The 18,632-nt window shown below is 34.3% G+C and overlaps 2 protein-coding genes across 5 annotated transcripts; one reads left to right on the top strand and one right to left on the bottom strand.

Moving 5' to 3' along the window:
- Positions 1 to 1,094: 1,094 nt before the first annotated feature.
- LOC140044667 (uncharacterized) lies at positions 1,095 to 16,080 on the bottom strand. 3 transcript variants are annotated; one of them, XM_072089276.1, is made up of 17 exons: positions 15,776 to 16,080; positions 12,354 to 12,591; positions 11,709 to 11,773; positions 11,341 to 11,452; positions 10,848 to 10,861; positions 10,232 to 10,345; positions 9,602 to 9,730; positions 9,083 to 9,202; positions 6,873 to 6,995; positions 6,158 to 6,265; positions 5,792 to 5,902; positions 5,445 to 5,555; positions 5,075 to 5,185; positions 4,396 to 4,518; positions 4,038 to 4,148; positions 3,183 to 3,299; positions 1,095 to 2,605 (listed from the first exon to the last, which is right to left on the bottom strand). In XM_072089276.1, the coding sequence occupies exons 1-17, from the start codon at positions 15,975 to 15,977 to the stop codon at positions 2,460 to 2,462; spliced, it is 2,055 nt and encodes a 684-aa protein (XP_071945377.1). In that variant the 5' UTR covers positions 15,978 to 16,080; the 3' UTR covers positions 1,095 to 2,459. The 3 variants fall into 3 exon arrangements, with proteins under 3 accessions (XP_071945377.1, XP_071945379.1, XP_071945378.1); XM_072089278.1 differs by lacking the exon at positions 9,083 to 9,202 and having other exon boundaries at positions 6,873 to 6,960; positions 9,696 to 9,730; XM_072089277.1 differs by lacking the exons at positions 10,848 to 10,861; positions 11,341 to 11,452.
- A 568-nt stretch (positions 16,081 to 16,648) lies between these two features.
- Positions 16,649 to 18,612, top strand: LOC140044666 (uncharacterized). 2 transcript variants are annotated; one of them, XM_072089275.1, is made up of 3 exons: positions 16,649 to 17,575; positions 17,970 to 18,176; positions 18,503 to 18,612. In XM_072089275.1, exons 1-3 carry the CDS (start codon positions 16,736 to 16,738, stop codon positions 18,572 to 18,574), a joined length of 1,119 nt encoding a protein of 372 aa, XP_071945376.1. In that variant the 5' UTR covers positions 16,649 to 16,735; the 3' UTR covers positions 18,575 to 18,612. The 2 variants fall into 2 exon arrangements, with proteins under 2 accessions (XP_071945376.1, XP_071945375.1); XM_072089274.1 differs by having other exon boundaries at positions 16,649 to 17,659.
- The last annotated feature ends 20 nt before the right edge of the window (positions 18,613 to 18,632 follow it).

The following is an 18,632-nucleotide window of genomic DNA, read 5'->3' as shown; positions in this document are numbered from 1 at the left end:
CCCTGAGCTCCAGATCACTTTTACTCATGCTGTAAAGGATTGATAAAATCTCTCTAATGTCATCGTTTTTATAAAATTTGGACCGTATAAATGATTCATGATTTCTGCCTGTGAGACGTCGAGGAATCAAATTTTTGCGCCACGGCCCCGTATCGTAGTGGCTCGTTAAGCTTGGTTCCCATTAGGACGCAGCGCAAGGACGTAGACGCAACGTAAGGGAGTTGACCAATCACAAGCGATGAATTATTCGAATTGTCGCTTGTCATTGGTCAACACGCTTGCGTTGCGTTTACGCGTGTTTTTATGTAGATCCGTTTCGTTACCTCATGTATCAAACTTTAGGCCTATGTGAAAAAAAAATGTTATGTTCCCGTATATGGACATGATGACGTCATATCACTGCCATATTTGGGCACGTCACTTTTTTTTTTCGAACTAGTTTGATATTGTACTGCTATATATATGCGTATTTATATGACATACGGAGGTCAACTTATTCTTTCTGTAATTTGTTTGCACTTCCCAAATATGAACTCAGGGGTCTGTGTAAAAGCCTTCTGTTTAAAAAAAAGACCAAAATATGTTGTACATGATCTGTCTGATCTATATGGGACTCTCTTTGTGGAGATGTTAAATGATTGATCTCATTTTATTGCATTTAATATTCGTATTTTGACAAGGTAGGCCTATTTTGACTAACGTAATGCCGGTCTATTATTTTTTTATTTTATTTTATTCTATCGAAACCAACAGTAATAATTACCGCCACTAACAGGTTTGATACAAACAAAGCCAGGACTGTTTAAAGAACCTTGATTGGTCCTAGCATTGATCAAGGGCTTCTCTCGTCCAGTGCCCACCTTCACCAGAGGAAAGGCAGATACAGGGGCTGCCATAAGAGTCAGCAATGCTGATTTCAAATGCCTAACGGAACCCCAGCTCCATATACAGCACCCGGTATTCCCAGATGGTCTCCCATCCAAGCTCTAACCCGGCCCAACGTCGCTTAACTTCGGTGATCTCACGAGAACCGGTATTTCAACGTGGTATTAAACCATTAGTTTATTCGAACAGCAAAATAAAATACATACAAGTCTATTATAATATCTATTTATTTAAAAATACAAAAAAATAATAGACCTAATTAAAATTTTAAACAGATTATCAGTATAGGTATACATAAACAATTTTCAATACATTAACATTTACGTGATTTAATTGAGGAATAAGAATAAACGCAAACAAACGAAAGAACTATAGGCCTACCGTAAGTGATTGAAAACGTCGGATAATGTGTCGAGGACAGGCGCTTGATCGTCTGCGGCACATAGGACAGCGGCGAGGAGTTTCGGTGTCTTTTCGACTTTGAAACTATTATTATTCGATTATTTACAGAAATTAAATAACAATTAGGCCTACAAATGGCAGCAATTACAAAATTAGATAGCGTGGTGTTTTGAGTGTAGAGTTTGTACCATGGATAGTTTGACCCAAAATATAATTGATTACATTAAGGGATAAAAAGTACTTAATAGACGCAGACTCGTTTCTAGATGACTTGCGATGGTCGGTGAAGATGTATCTAGTGACAGCTGCAGAATCGGGTGGAGCTTGCATAGTTTAAACAATGACGGTATTCGTATTATCATAGGTCCATTGTTACTGAAACGTGTATTAAGCTTTTTTTTTGTTTTTTCTTATGTAAAAATAATTCTATTTTTTAATATCTACAATTAGGCCTACATATTCTAAGATATAAAAAGGTTATCATACATTACATCATTTATATTATATATTAATTGTTTTACTGTGTATCATAAAAAAAATTAATATGCTGTAGGCCTATTTCAATTAGGCCTAATTATTGTGATGGAAAATAACTTTAAAATGTTGACAAATTTCTACAGCCTCACATGAGTATCACATGATGGTGTAACATTTTAAAATGATTGTAATTTGGCTAAATTCGTCTAAACATGGACCTATAAATTAGAGGTCCATGGTCTACATGTGTCCGTTTATTTTACATAATCTACAGAAATGTCGATCTTAAAAAAATAAGGCTTATGGTGATACTCTGGCTACTCATAATTATTATAATGGAATAAAATATACATATATTATTTCTGTTCTAGCATTGTGATAATGTCATGTGACTTAGATTATAATTGAGGCTCATTCATGCGTCTGATATCGTTTTTAGAATGCATTGAAATTGTTAAATAACAATACTATACTCGGTAAAATACTAACTAATATAAACCACCTTTTTTCTCCATTTACTACTGTATGAAAATTAATTCTATTGGACGTATTAGACTAAATCATTAGCAAAAACCAGAGAAATGCGGGGCCCGTGGTGCACAAGTATTACAGATATTAAAGATCAACACGGCGGACAATTCCAATATGAACATTTGATACAGTTTCGCAGTCCTCCAGTAATATATATAGTTGTGCTAATAGTAGGCAACGTGTTCTGGTTCTGATTTGTAACATTCGCAGTAGCAAAAGATAAACGAAACAAAAATAAAAAATCCGAACACAGCAAGAAGTGCAACCCAGTACCATTCTATAACTGGTTCATCTTCATCATCCGTCAGGCCTGAAATGGAATAACAAAAAATATCAATAAAACCTTCCGTGCCGGTTTAAACCATATTTAATTAGGGTGATCCATCCAGCAATTGCTGATCATCAGAGACCGTGAGGTTCACAAGACAAACATATACACAAGATGCTCTTGAGCCCAGGACCCTTGGAGTGGTAGCCACGCATCATAACCACCAAGCCACAACTCCACTCAAAAAATAGTTCCTAAGGCAACGTTATATATTATTATTCCTAATTTTTCGCGACAAATGGTGTCACAGATGAAATGTATAATATCATCAATATAGACAAACAGTGTAAATTCATTTAGTTTATTTACAGTGCTAACAGTCATCTATTATAAACTGTCTGTCAATAAGAAACTATAGGCCTAAAGCGTCTGAAAACGTATTAATGTTAATGATAACGATGATATATGAGGTAACTTTGTATCAGGGAGCTAGTTTAATTTGGTCATATTACTATGACGTCATTTTACCGAATGCCTAATTATTTAAAACGTATCCATCCGAATGTCAATGTAATGGAAATATATATTTTTTTAATCGTACGTGTAAACGTATACTTACTCTCTGCTGTGTTCGAACAAGTGTTACCAGTGTATCCATCGGCGCAATTGCAGATGTATGAATTCTCTAACGATATGCACACACCACTGTTTTTACAAGGCATCTCGACACACTGATCTGAGGTTTAAAAACAACATAGAAAATAACAATGGAAACGAAAGTAAACGCTATGTTATACAAAATAAAGAGTGGTTTCCACCAGAACGCAACGCAGCGACGTATTGTGCTGTATTGCGTAATCACAAGCGGGAACCGACGACGATGCAGGTTTGATTTCACGCAGGCGGGGTTAACACAATTATAAAAAGTTGATTCGAATCATTGTGTTAAAAAAGAGTTAGTTCTATTACGGTAAATATAAACATGTACATTCTGAATAAATCGAGACCAGTTTGAGGTATCTATGAGTCGAGTATGACCAGTATTAACTGAGATACTGATAAGGTCAGGTCAAGGGTCAATTGGTCATAAAACGATATTTTGGAAAAAATATTCAATTAGAGTAAATATAAATATCTATATTATGAACATTTTGAGACAAAATATAAGTCTCTACCTTCATTAGTTACAGAGATATAAGAACATTTGGTGTTATAGGCGACCATTTTGAAAAATGGCTGCCAAAAATTTTCCTTTAGGAGTTGATTTGGAACTAATTGGTTGATGTAGTAGACATGTTTCTGAACACTTTGGCGAAAAAAAGCTATTAGTAGCTTTCCCAGATTTGAGAAAAAATTTGCTAACAAGCCCTAACTAAGTTTAATTTTTAATTTCTAGTTTTGGTTTTTAAATTAAAACATGAGAAATGCAAAAACGTATGGAATATTTATATTAATATTAATCTCTCTTACGTACCCGTGGAGGAACAAGTTTCTCCGATATATCCAGCCTGACACTGGCACGTATATCCATCGGTCACTGCTGTACATACCCCGCCATTGTTACAAGGAGTATTGACACAAGCTCCTAAAAAAAATCATTGATGGTACTGTTGGTATACATAAAGTCAACCGTTTGTGATTTCTAAATTTCGGCTTCCCCATTACGACATAATTATTATTATAGGCCTACACATTTTTACATGAATATAGAAAAAGTTTAGCATAGAAAATGTACCGTAATGTAAACGGTACAAAAGAAATTTATTACATTTAAACCACCACAATGTTAGAAACATATTTGTTTGTAAAATTTGTTTCTTTCGAATACTAACCAGTTAGTTGTGTCTGACAAGTGCTTCCAGTATATCCGTCGGTACAGGCACAGGTATACAGTGGACTAACCGATGTACGTGTACAATTCCCAGAATTTAGACATGGATTCGGACTACAAGCATCTAGAAATAAAAAGAAACATTTGCGTATATTGCCAACTCAGTTTAACTAGTGCCATTTTGAATATTGTAAGATTTCAGCCCATGATGTCTACAGCGTAGTAGTAGCTATATCGTCTTGTTTAAAATCAGTACTAAACATCAGTGTTTCCTTTATACAACAAAATGCCTCCTATATAGGATGAGATTTTAAACTCATTTATGTGGGTGAGTTAGGAATTAGTTCTTTTGTTATAACATCCATTTATTCACCTTTTTTCAGGCAGAATCATCAATGTTAAAATATACATATACAGATAGTTTATTGGTGAGAGCGAGTGTGGGCAGGTGTTACTGGGTTTAGGCAGAAGATTAAAATACCAGAAATAGTTGTTGGCATATAAAGGTTCGCACTACGTAAGTATTCGCTTGTTCAATACACTTCATTACAAGTAAACTATAGGCACAATGTTATATATATTCATCAAAAATGTTTGAACAGGTTTCTGTGTGAACATTTACTCTTGTTTTGTAAATCCAGCTGTTATATAAGTCTGACGAAATGATTTCGTATGCCTACCATTGTCACAACGTGTGCCGGAATATCCAGAAGAACATGTACAAGTAAAGCTGTTTATATTATTTGTACAAACACCATTAACACATGGGTTACTGGAACATTCATCGATATCTAGAGAGTTAACAAGACCACTGATTATATTAGTAAATACACCACCACCAGAGTCGACTACATACATAACATGTGTGGTGGTAAGTGAATATTATATCCCACAAACAGAAACACAGTATGTCCGAAAAACTGTATTATTAAGCAATTTAACTAGGCGACTTTTTTCGTGGGCTGTATAATAATAAATAATACTGTATATTGTTCCTCCATGAGCCTGAATGTGCACATTTTGTATGAAATGAATTATATACATGCCTACCATTGTCACAACGTGTGCCGGAATATCCAGGAGAACAGGCACAAGTAAAGCTGTTTACGTTATCTGTACATTCACCATTGGCACATGGATTACTTGAACATTCATTGATATCTAAAGAGTTAACAAGACCGCTGGTTATATTAGAAAATACACCACCACCAGAGTCGCTTAATACGGATTACATAACAACTATGTAAGTTGACATCAATGACACCACAAACAGACATACGGTACGCTCGTAAACTGTAATTGTTAAAGCAAGTTTTCCACACGAGGTGAATTTATTCGTGGAATAATATTATGTGTGCACGTTCTGTCTGAAATAGAGTATAATAATATATGCCTACCATTTTCACAACGTGTGCCGGAATATCCCGAAGAACAAGTACAAGTGAAAAAGTTTATGTTATTTATACAAACACCATTCATACATGGGTTACTGGAACATTCATTGATTTCTAGAGAGTTAACAAAATAACTGTTTATATTAGTATATACACCACCACCAGAGCCGTATAATGCGAATAGATAATTATGTATGTTATTGGATATAATATCAGCGGCAGACACCGCCAACAGAAACACAAACAACAACAAACACGGGTTACTTGAACATTAATTTATATGAAACCTGTTATCCGTGAAAACACAACATGATGACGTATGAAATTATTATATCAAGATTTGAAAGCGCGAGGCACGTTTGAATTTACCAGTTTCACAGCGGCTTCCATCGTAACCAGGTACACATTGACACATGTAACCATTAGAAATGTCTGTACATGCTCCACCATTAAGACAAGGCGAACTGTTACATGGCCCTAAAAGGAGATTTTAAACAATAAATATTCATTTTGGATGTTATTATTATAGGCTAATGTTGCTTTATCTATTACGGCGGCGCCGGAACCTGAAATTTCACATCAGGTATTAGGAACATTTATTTTTTAATAAAGTTGTCTTCATCGAAATTCGAACATGGAGGATGATTCATAACTTTCGATCTTCAGGTTTTCCTCTTCCTAAACATATAAATAAAGGGCGTGTGGCGCAGTGTGTTGGACGTTCGACTACTGATCGTGAGATCGAGGTTCGAATCCAACTCTCGCCGCATCATTGCTTATATTCTTAGGCAAGATACTTTACTTACGTTTGCATCTCTCCACCCAGGTGTATAAATGGGAACCCGGTTAGATCAAGACACAATTTCACGCTGATTACTAGCTGAATTATTTTGGGAGTGTGTTTCCATACGTGTTTGGTCCAAAAAAATCACTGAATGTTCAGCTCTTAGAGGTTTCACAACATTATGCGCTATATAAATCTAGGATATTATTACTATTATTATTATTATTATACATATTTTTACTACTCAATCAATACTCCTAAATTATTTTATTTATTGCTGGGACTATTTTGACTATTTACCAGATACTGTTGTTCCACAAGTGCTTCCAGTATATCCACTGGCACAGGTACAGCTGTAAAGCGGACTATCCGATATACGTGAACAACTCCCAGAATTTAGACATGGATTCGGATTGCAAGCATCTAGAGATAATAATAATAAAAACATATTAAAAATGTGCGTAGTTCTTCAAGTTTGAGTTGAGTGCCATTTAATATTTTTATTTGGAATTATGTGAAGTCTTTGGTTGATTGTTTAACATGTATTCATTAAGTTTTCCTGACAGACGCATCATTAAAATACACGTATAAATAATATTTTGAGAGTGAATGTGCAGTGTCTACACTATCTGTCTGACTTTATGTGACAAAAAAAAATATGTGGCCGTAATAATGGACATGATGATGTCATATTAGGCCATTACCATACTTTGCACATCTTATTTTGGTCAAACTAGTTTGATAGTGTAGACAGAGCTTTTACTGGATTAAATCAGGAAGGAACAGAAGTTCCCGACTTGTCTCTACGCGGAAAAGAACCTTCACTATTGTTGTAAAACCCCTCTCTTATATAGTTTGATCAAGGCAATCTGATTTGATCAATTAAATGATTATACATGCCTACCATTGTCACAACGTGTGCCGGAATATCCAGGAGAACAGGCACAAGTAAAGCTGTTTATGTTATTTATACAAAAACCATTCACACATGGGTTACTGGAACATTCATTAAAATCTAAAGTTAACAAAATGGTTATATTATAAAAACGCCACCACCATAATATAATGCGGATATAAGATGTAAGTGGATATAATACCAGTGACAGACACCGCCAACAGACACACATACTAGAGACTGTATTATTAAGCCAGTTTTCCATAGAAAAGGTGAATTTTTTCGTGTGAAATGAAAGCGCTACTTAGGCTATGTACATGTGTATTTAAGTGTTGTGGTTTTTTTTTTGTTGATGTGCAAAATAACCTTCACTATTGTTTTAAAACCTCTTTCTTATATTAGTTTGATCAAGGAAATCTGTTTTGCTCAATTAAATGAGTATGTAAGCCTACCATTGTCACAACGTGTGCCGGAATATCCAGGAGAACAGGCACAAGTAAAGCTGTTTATGTTATTTATACAAACACCATTCACACATGGGTTACTTGAACATTCATTGATATCTAAAGTTAGCAAAGTTAATGGTTAAAACAATATACAATGCAAGTGATTTCCAATATTAGGCCTCTATATTTATCTTCTTTTTGTCCCCAAAAAGCATGAAAAATGAAGATTAATTCAATCAGATTTTGAATAGGTTATTTTGTAGTTTTAACAAAGTTAATCACTTCGGTAGAAAAAAAAACGAAAAAAAAAAATGCTTCACTTATAAAATAACACAATAAATGGTTAAATTCAACCAAAAATCCATTGGCTGGCAGCCAATTTGACAATTTTCGCTTAAATGTCAGTTTTTTCAGGTAAATTAATTTTGTTTAGATCCAATTTTTGGTCAAAGTGGATAACTATTATGAGACATTAAAATGGCATATTCAACAAAACAATTTGTAAAAATTATTTTTCAGGGGGACAATACATCTTTAACCGTGCATTCAAGTTTGATGTTGTTAGTTTAAACAAATAACTACATGCCTACCATTTTCACAACGTTTGCCGAAATATCCCGAAAAACAGATACAAGTGAAAAAGTTTATGTTATTTGTACAAATACCATTTGCACATGGGTTACTGGAACATTCATTGATATCTAGAGTTAACAAAATGGTTATATTAGTAAAAACACCACCACCATAATATAATGCGGATAATAGATGTAAGTGGATATAATACCAGTGACAGCCACCGCCAACAGACACACTTACTAGAGACTGTATTATTAAGCCAGTTTTCCATAGAAAAGGTGAATTTATTCGTGGGAAATGAAAGCGCTCCTTATGTGCATGCGTATTTAAGTGTTTTTGTTTGTTGATGCGCAAAAAAAATTATTTAGCCTACAGTAGAAGATGTTTGAGTCAGGTAAAATGGGTTTTACTCTCAGCGTTTGAAAAAGTCAAGATAGTAGTTTGTCGAAAATGTCGTCGACTGCTGGCAGTGCTGAACTGACAATAGGAATGTACTATACGGTGGGTTAATATAAACCTGTTACAAAGTGTTACTATATCGTGTGTTAAAGTTAGTCAGAAAATATTTTCATGGACAGGTTACAGTACAGTACCTGTTTCACAATTTGTTCCGCCATACCCAGCTACACAGACACATGTATAAGAACTAAGAACTACCGAGCTCTGAAAACACGTTCCTTGATTTTGACACGGGTTTGGACTACATGGATTCACTGAAAAACGAAGTAAGAAATTAAGGGCGAAATAAGAAGATGATTCTCATTGCGTCATCACTTTTGCTCCAATATTTTGTAAAACTATACGGTACACATGATGTAAATCCAATTAATACATCATCTATTTCAATTATATCAGCAATTATATCACCCTACGCGACTAAGTTTTTCTATGTAGATGAAATTAACATTAGGAGTAGGCATCTCTAATGATGATCTCATCGCTTCCATGTTTTCCCCCAGCGGATCATAAAATATTTAAAAGTATGGGTTAAACTTTTCTGCTTAGATTTGGATAACATAACTCTATGGATAGGCTCCCCATAGAAATATTGTGAGAAAAAAAAATCATTCTGGAGGAGAGACGGTCTAGACTAGAGTTGAGGTATCATTTACCAGATGGTGGTGGTGTCTGACAATTGCTTCCAGTATACCCACTGGTACAGGTACAGCTGTAAAGTGGACTGGTCGTCGATATGCGCAAACAACTTCCAAAATTTTGACATGGATTCGGAATGCAAGCATCTATTAAAGAAAAGACGATAATGTATACATATATGTTATTAAAACAAACTCTTCATATGATGCACAAACTTTAAGCAATCGTATGCAACTAGTTACGGAACATCATACTCAAATAACTTGATGTATGATATGCAATTCTTGCACTTCCATATTTATTTATGATCTCCTTTTGGTGCCAAAAAATGATGATATGTTCAAGTTTGGAGATATTTTCTAAAAATCATTAATATTAAGTTTCTAATCCATTTCTTCTATCACACTTTACATATTGCTTGAATCAAAATTGTAGTCAAACTGTATAATATGATCTATGATATTCTTTTCTATAGGCCTTTTCTTTGTGCTAAGTGAGCAATGTAATTTCCATTCTATTATATTTATTATTATTATATTATTATTTATATTTCAATATTTTTATGTTCAATGTATCTGCACTGTCTAGTATTTAAGTTTTACAAACTTGTTACCATATGTGATATTTATTGTGTTGCAAATACCTACCTATTTCACAATTTGTTCCTGAGAATCCATTTAGACATTGACAAAAATATGCGTTGGTGTCTTGCGATATCAGACAATTGGCCGCATTTTGGCATGGATTAGGAGAACATGGACCTGCGGGAGAGAAACATTTTAATATCTTGTAATCATGATTCCATCTATTTTCAAAACACAACGGAAAAGGCACTTATGTGAAAGATAGCCGAACTACTTCCTAAATATAACTAACCCTAACCCGCTAAATAATCTCTATCTCACTATAAAGTAAGAGTAAGAAGTTGCTCATGGGAATCCATTCGACTACACAGACGGCTCGACAGAAAGCGTGTGCATTAGCCAATTGTAGTTAGTTCAATTCTTACGTCACACCTTATGGATATGACTAATGAATATTCATGTTTATTTTGTGACGTTTCATGAGGGATTCCCAACTTATGTACGAAAAGAAATATCGCTGCTGGTGTACCCACATCTACACGTACTCATCCCCATGATAGTTCGGTAATGATTATATACAGTATTTACCAAATGTCAGGTTTTCCTCCTTCTAAACACATATAACTACATTTACGCTTAAATGATTCTATTTATCGCCGGGACTCTTTTGAATATTTACCAGATACTAGTGTCAATAAACCTGAAAATGAGAGTCTTCAACGTATACATTACAAGCATCTTTCTGTATAATTGTGAACTGTGGACAATGACAGCATCACTAAAAGCGAAATAGATGTCTTTCAAAGAAAATTCCTAAAGAGAATAATAGGTATAAGGTGGCCGGAGAAAATAAAAAATGAAGAAGTACAAAAGAACAGGAGAAATTGAGTGGAGTAAGAACGTAAAGAAAAGAAGACTGACATGGTATGGTCACCTGCTCCGTTTAAATGAAAACACACCAGCTAAGATCGCACTCGGAGAGGCTCAGAGAAAGACCAAACGACCAAAAGGAAGACCAAAAACAACATGGATGGCAAACATAAAAAAGGAAACAGAACTTTTCACACGCGGACCTATACACATGCTTGCTCAAAAACGTACTGAGTGGCGAACACAAGTGAGACGCGCAATGTCTAACGACGATTAGCGTTTTAAGAGAGAGAGAGAGTGTCTGACAAGTGCTTCCAGTATATCCACTTGCACAGGTACAGCTGTAGAATGGACTAGTAGAAATAAGCGTACAACTTCCAGAATTTTGACACGGATTATTCGGACTGCAAGCATCTTTTTAATAAATGGATAATATCTATCAATCAAACAAGCATTTATTTCTTTTTTTCTCTCTTCTTTTGTGAAATTCACTCGCCTTTATTTCATATTTTTGTTACATAATCATTTTGAATAAATACATTTCTTTGTAATCAATTAGTTCTTGTTTCTCTCATTTTGTTTTTGCATTTACTGTGATAAGAACCACGGGCACATTTTAATATTATTACGATTGATTGAAATAACTTACGATGCATAAAAACATACTTACTGCTAGTAGTAGTACTACTGGTGACGTCAACCCAAAACGTTGCTTGATTAACTACAATGGTTGCACTAAATAAAAAAGTAATAGTAATATTAGTATAAACATTACTGTATTTGCAATATTGTACTCCGCCTAATTTAAAAAACGTAATACAAAGTAATAATAATCATATGAAATAAATGATAAATTGTACAATTAGAATTTATCCATGGTATGAATATTCATGATTTCGTCATGGTCATTACAACCAATCATGGCTTGAGGGCATAGTTTTGAGAAGTATTATATAATGTTTTGGTTTCTGGAAAAACGAACAGTTAGTACTAATTATTGAAAGTGTTTAAACCTTTTATTTCGTTCAAAGTGAATTTTAAGGTTATGTTTTTTATCCGATGAATATCTGATTCATGGGAAAAGCAAAACGAAATATAGTAGTCCTATAGGCCTACTTTCAATCCAAGTGGTGTATCCGGTCTCATCATGGTGATAATTAGTAACTCTCTTTCACAAAACTAAAACTTTGTTCCCCCCAATTTATTTTGTATTTAAGACATGACCACAATGTAAAACAGGTTTTTCTTTTACCTGATTGTGTAATCCTAGATAAGTATATTGTTAATTAAAAACAATAAAAAAAAAAATATTTACACAAATATAATATTGTTCGTGTTCGTGTTTGTGCTGTCGGGGTTCCAGAAAAATTCTAAAGGTAAATTTTTATCGTTACTGTTACTATGTGTTACTGAATCATAAGAGTTGGTACATTGTAGAAGTTGACCGTTAGATGTTGCAAGCCATGTCCCAACAATGCCGCCGTTCACACTGTCCTGTCTTCCTTGTATAAGAAACCCTTTTATAGCTGAATATGTTGAAGAGTCAATGGTGACTGAAAGAACAAAAACAATCATAAAGATTAACGGATGTGCTCCAGCCTACATATGTGACATCATTACTCCGTCAACAAACTCTACGCTTCGTTCATCCAGCAGACTTCTTCTTAAACCTGGACCCCGTTCCAGAACTCGGTTTTACGGTGATCGTGCTTTCGTTGTCGCAGCCCCAAAACTCTGGAACACTCTACCTCTCGAAATACGCTCAAAATCTGTTATCACATTTAAAACTAAACTCAAAACTCATCTCTTCAGAGAAGCATAATCACACGCTACTACTACTACTTGCACAGATCTTGGAAAACACAGCGCTTTGAAACCTTTGTCTCTTGCGCTTTATAAATGTTATTTATTATTATTATTATTATTGTACAGCTTTTACTACATGTATGACTTGTAGGCATTGTATTCTATGACGAATCAGGGAGGAGACCTATATTGTTGTGGTAAAAACACAAATGCAATTTTATGTCTAGTATCCTTAATGAAAAGCCAACTTTGTTCCGTTATAATTTAAATATGCAGGATCTGTTCATAAAGATTTTGGTATTTAATATACAGTAAATTAAATTGTTGTTACCATGTTAAGTATGATGTTTCTAAAGCTAGTAGGTTGATTTGGAGGAACTGAGATTTATAAGTGACGGGCATATACTTGGGTGTGTATTTATAAAACAATGGTTTGGTCACATCTTGAATATTGTCCAGTTATTGTGAATTCGATATCTCATATATCAAGTTATATATCGATATCAAGTTTTACAGACAGAATCCAAAATAGATTTTTATTATTTTTAACAAAACGTGTCCTAATTCTAAATGTAATGTTAATTTATAAGAAAGCGCAGACTTAATCTAATTAGTTATGTACTTTTTAGGCGAGTAGACGTGTACTAAGAGTACTAAGATAAGTTTATTTCTCAGAGAGTAGCTCACAAGTTAATACTTTGAATATTTATGATATTGATTGTGATTATTTTGTAATATTTATCCATTTTTAGATTTACAATATAGAGTAAACGTTGTTTAATGTAATATCTGTTTTGTTTTATCTCAACCTGTTAGTGGATGTTTTGTGTCTCTCTTGTTGGTTGTGAATTGAATAGAATGGTTCATTGAATGCCGACCCTTTGTTGACATGGAAATTTGTTGTAAAAAACCTTGTCAGTAGCCTAAATAAATGGTGTGTCCGTGGAAGAAGGAAGTGACGGCAGTTAATCATCGTTAAAGCAAGAATATGGAGTACTTTTTGGTTGCACAAATATTTCATGCCTCTATTAGGATTTTAAATTATTATTTGTTGAATGGTGGTTCGTAGCAACACGGTGGATACACTGGACATTCAATTCACTATTTACTTTTTTTTCAAAACAAAGAAATAAGCATAAACCCGTAAAATATTTACCGACAAACGAAAGATTAATGTTTATAGTACTATATTATTTTCCGTTTTCAAGAAGAATCAGTTAGTCAGGTATTTACAGTTCATAGTTGTTATGTTTGGTACTGTATTTCGTTCGTGTATTCTAAATAAATATTTGTAATAAAATGAACGTGGGGATTGTAGGCCAACATTTACACAGGTTCTGTAAGAAATAATGGCACATTTAAGGAATCTATTTGGAGCGGGGTTACATACGAGTACGCCAAAAAAATCACCTATTATAGACAACACAATGGATGGCGCACTAACGCCAATAAAATCCCCTATTGTGGACAAAAAGTCACCTATTTTGGACAGCCATTTATGAAAGTCACCTATTATGGACAAACAACAGCGCCCTCTAGTCCCTATTATGAACAGAAAGTAACCTATTATGGACAGAAAAGTAACCTATTATGGACAGAAAAGTAACCTATTATGGTCAGAAAAGTAACCTATTATGGACAGAAAAGTAACCTATTATGGACAGAAAAGTAACCTATTATGGACAGAAAAGTAACCTATTATGGACAGATTTCACCAACCCTATTGTAGGCTTGTACCTACTATGGACTTATACATTTATAGGCCCATGCTTCTTGTACACTATATGTGTCCAGTATGTATGAATTATTTAAAAAAAGTAAAATAGGAAATACAGTATGCTGTATATAGCACTTGACTCATAATATAAATAACAATGAAAAACTTCAACTTATCATTCTATGCAAAATGAAATTCACTATGAAAGTATACAAAAGAAAAAGGATTTTCCAAATGGCTAGATACGGTCGTGACATTGTTCTGTTCTCTTCAACCGAACAAACTTTCAAGTCAGGCATAACACAGTTTAAAACCAACTATTTTATTATACTGTTATATCTTTCATTTTAAGGTACAAGCAAATAATACTCATTGTATATACTTATTACGAAGTTTGAATGACATTGCGCCCACATATTTTTACACCTCCATACTTCGTACAACAAGGTATAAAAACTATGGGTTACTTGGTACTGTAGATACTCCTTTTCATTTATCCATATTTAGTGATAATTGTTGCTGACAGTACATTAAGTGGCATAACATTAAAACTGATTCAAATAAGGTTCATATCAATGCAATGTGTAATATATTTCGTTAACCTTCTCTAGGAGAAATAACTAATATTTCATCAGTTGTATAGCATGGAGAAAAAGTTATTATTCTAAACTTATTTCTCCATGCTTTGACCTATTCAAAGGACGTCCAGTCAATGGGAAACTAAGTATTACGTATGAAACAATTGTTAAAGCATTACAACCAAAGGGACACTATTAACTTACTACAGTGTACTTTGTTGGTCCCGAATGTGTCCCCCTAACAGGGGTTCTACTGTACGTTGATTCATCGGACCAAGTGCTTGACATATCAATTCAATTAAAACAACTAGGATCCAAGTGAACATTGATTTGGTCATTATGACTTCCAATACAATTATTAATTGTAGACCTATGATAATTTTCAACGTGGTTATGGCATGAAAAATAATTCATTCGTATTCTCATAACTGTTATAAATAATACAATAATAGTATAATTATTCTTATGGCTTGTAACACTTACAGTATAAGCTATTATTCATGCCCATTTATAATGAACTGTGTTACGGTATATACGAACGTTTATTTACCCTTTTATGTACAGAATAGACCCATGATCGATAAATAGATGTAATATATACAGTTTGTAACGTTAAAAATGACGTAGCTGGTTTACCTTTTACATATGGTGAAGAATCTGATGTTGACAGAACAAACGGTGGGGAACTGGTCTGTGCTGAGACACCGATTCCATGATTGGGCGTCCGTGTTGTACAGGCCTCTTGTGGTGCTCCAGTGTTGTATCCAGCAATTAATGAAACCAGTTGAATTATCACGATTAAATATCCGACATATGTACATGAAATTGACGGTAACATGTTGTTTCCTTTCTATAAATCCCAATGACTATACTAGTAGGATATTGAGTTCGGTATTTGCTAGACTATGTAGAATGTTTAGTCATAACGAGTACACCTTTTTTTCATTGTTAAGATTGTCAATAACTAATAACAAAAGATTCGTCTTCGGGCAACTGGGTTCGTCTACTATACAATGGGTATATATTTAAATAACAAATCACCGGATCGAATTTAGTCAACAATTCGTTAATTTACTCTCCTTTGCCAAACATTAGTACCGCAAGATTGTCTACGTTACTGAATAATCTTAGAGCGGAAAGTAGTAGTACTGAATATTACTGTATTTGTAATCGCGTAAATGATGTTTATATTGTTCATCCCGTTTGTCTGTATGTATCCGTTTGTAAAAGGTGGGTCGTTAAATGTATTCGGACTGAATAAATAAAATAATAATAAATTGACCGTAATTTCACGTAGTTTACCCGTAAGGCATAGTTACAGTGAGTGTTTAATTACCCTATAAAGTGAAAACAAAACATCTTATAAAATATAGTATCCATCTTGTTGCCGTTCTTGCGCACACAAACACTGCGCGCGTACCGATATGTCACACTCGTTCTAAAAGAACTAGACCGCGAGCCGTTCAAAATAAACGCAATGCACATGATACACAAAATCATAAAAGCTTGCGTAATCGTCAAGGTATGAAGTTCCCTTTAGCGTTTTCAATGAGCGTTACAGCTTAACATTAAAAGTTAGCAATAATAGTATTAAAAATGGACAGAGAGAATTTTGATCCATGGTCGTTTTATCCAAATGCATTCGTTGATGGTGAATATGATTCTGTAGGAATGGGAAAGACAAAATCATCGCATGTTCTACTGGCCGATCTTACTTCAGAAAGCGTCGAATGCGCCAAACGAGTAAATAAAGTTCTTAGAAAATCTAAACAGATTCACGAAGAAGCAAAGGCAGCAATGTCTTTGGCGAGAAATGCAGTACTAAAGGCTGAAGTAGTGGCAGCCATAGCAAAAGATGCCTCAACACGATGCTCAGCTCTGGTTGAAGCTGTAATGATAAATCAAAAAATCTTTACAGAAGACCAAGTTTATTGGTCAGCATCACCAGAAGCAAAACAAGATATCCAGATTGAAGAGTTTCAACAAGTTCTTAACTTTGGTAGCTTAGCAAGACAAGGAGTTAATTTAAGCCCGACCTCTTTTGACACTCATGAATCATTAGACGATATTGTAGCTGGAATTAGTAGATTGAATTCTAGAAATATTGGTTGTCAATCATCACGTGACGTAGAGAATTCTCATAGTCAAACTGATGAAGTATTTTTTAGCGAAAATTTTCCAAACTCTCAAGAAATGCAGATATTTAGTACAGATAGTAGTAATAGTGAGACTGGTTGTGATTGCTCTAGAATATCAATAGATGACAAAATTATTAGGTCTTGTAGGCCTAGACAACACACTCATCGACGTCACAGTGGAGAAGAGATAATTAGAAGGCGGGAAAATATTCCACAGACAGTACACCAATCGTCTGAAGACTTCATAGAGCGTCTTGCATGTTCCTTGCCAACCGTAGATGAGAATATTCGAGCTGAGGTTTGTGCTACCAATGTCATCAATCCTTCTATTAGAAATCATGGTAATCAAACTGATCAAGATGACCATAACAACGTTATAAAGGTACTTGACCTAGTTTGAATCAACTAAATAATACCAATTTTCGGAATTGATCTCAACCATTTCTTTATAAAGCTTCCACAGCTTTGTGTTTTAAAACTTGTTTACTAAACTTTTTAATTAACGTATTTTTGTTTCAGTAAATTGTATTTTCTGATTACCATAATTAGATTTTTAAATGAAATAGAAGTAAGAAAGAGTGAAATTAGGTTAGAGTAGGCATAGTTTAATTTCATCATGGTTACAAATGGTAAAATGATAAACCAATTGCTATACACTACTACTACATACTGCTATACTTATTTGCATCCAGAACAATGCACGACTAATAAGTGGTAATCATCCACTGATGACAATTCAACAACAAAGACTTCAGTCAACAGAAGCTATCGTCGAGGAACAAAGTCAGGCAAAGGCACAACTTCAGTCGTACAATCAGGGTAACCCGTCACCAGAGGTGAGAAGCCGCCCTGGCTCACCGTTAGTTACCGATGAGGAGAATCGACGAATCACAATGCAGGTACTCGGAGCAGGACAATTTTAATGCTCTGTCTACAATATCAATATAGTTTGACAAAAAAAATGTATGTGCCTAAATAATGGTAGTGATATGACATCATCATAGCCATTACAGGCACATCGCATTATTTGCCACAAAGTTTGATGTGTAGACAAGGCTTTAAGAAGTGCACTAAAAAAAACTTTCTATTACTTAGAAAGAACCCATTTGTTATAATCCTATACACTTGGTTTATCGAACTATAAACTTATGTGCACGTCGGTTTTTAGGTTGAAAGGATCAGTTTCTAAATGAATTCACAAATATTTGAACACTTTGTTTTTCAGTTGCTGCCATCGTCAAGTCCTCAGCTATTTCAACCTAAAAAAACTAGATCGTCATCTTCAACTGATATGTAACAAACCATTTAAGACGTAATAAAACAACTTTTCCTAAACATACGCCGTTCTCTGTACT

The sequence above is a fragment of the Antedon mediterranea genome, chromosome 3, assembly GCF_964355755.1.
Source record: "Antedon mediterranea chromosome 3, ecAntMedi1.1, whole genome shotgun sequence".
Classification (NCBI taxonomy): domain Eukaryota; kingdom Metazoa; phylum Echinodermata; class Crinoidea; order Comatulida; family Antedonidae; genus Antedon; species Antedon mediterranea.
The sequence above is the reverse complement of the archived record's forward strand: the minus strand, read 5'-3'. Positions and strand labels throughout refer to the sequence as shown.

Bases quoted from the DNA above. Each gene is read 5' to 3' on its own strand.
- LOC140044667 (XM_072089276.1), bottom strand. From the start codon at position 15,977: ATGTTACCGTCAATTTCATGTACATATGTCGGATATTTAATCGTGATA. The intron at 12,592-15,775 runs GTAAACCAGCTA...TTGTTCTTTCAG, and splicing joins TTCTTCACCATATGTAAAAG to TCACCATTGACTCTTCAACA. The intron at 4,149-4,395 runs GTTAGTATTCGA...GATTTTTTTTAG, and splicing joins TTGTCAGACACAACTAACTG to GAGCTTGTGTCAATACTCCT.
- LOC140044666 (XM_072089274.1), top strand. From the start codon at position 16,736: ATGGACAGAGAGAATTTTGATCCATGGTCGTTTTATCCAAATGCATTC. The intron at 17,660-17,969 runs GTACTTGACCTA...ATTTGCATCCAG, and splicing joins ACCATAACAACGTTATAAAG to AACAATGCACGACTAATAAG. The intron at 18,177-18,502 runs GTACTCGGAGCA...TTTGTTTTTCAG, and splicing joins ATCGACGAATCACAATGCAG to TTGCTGCCATCGTCAAGTCC.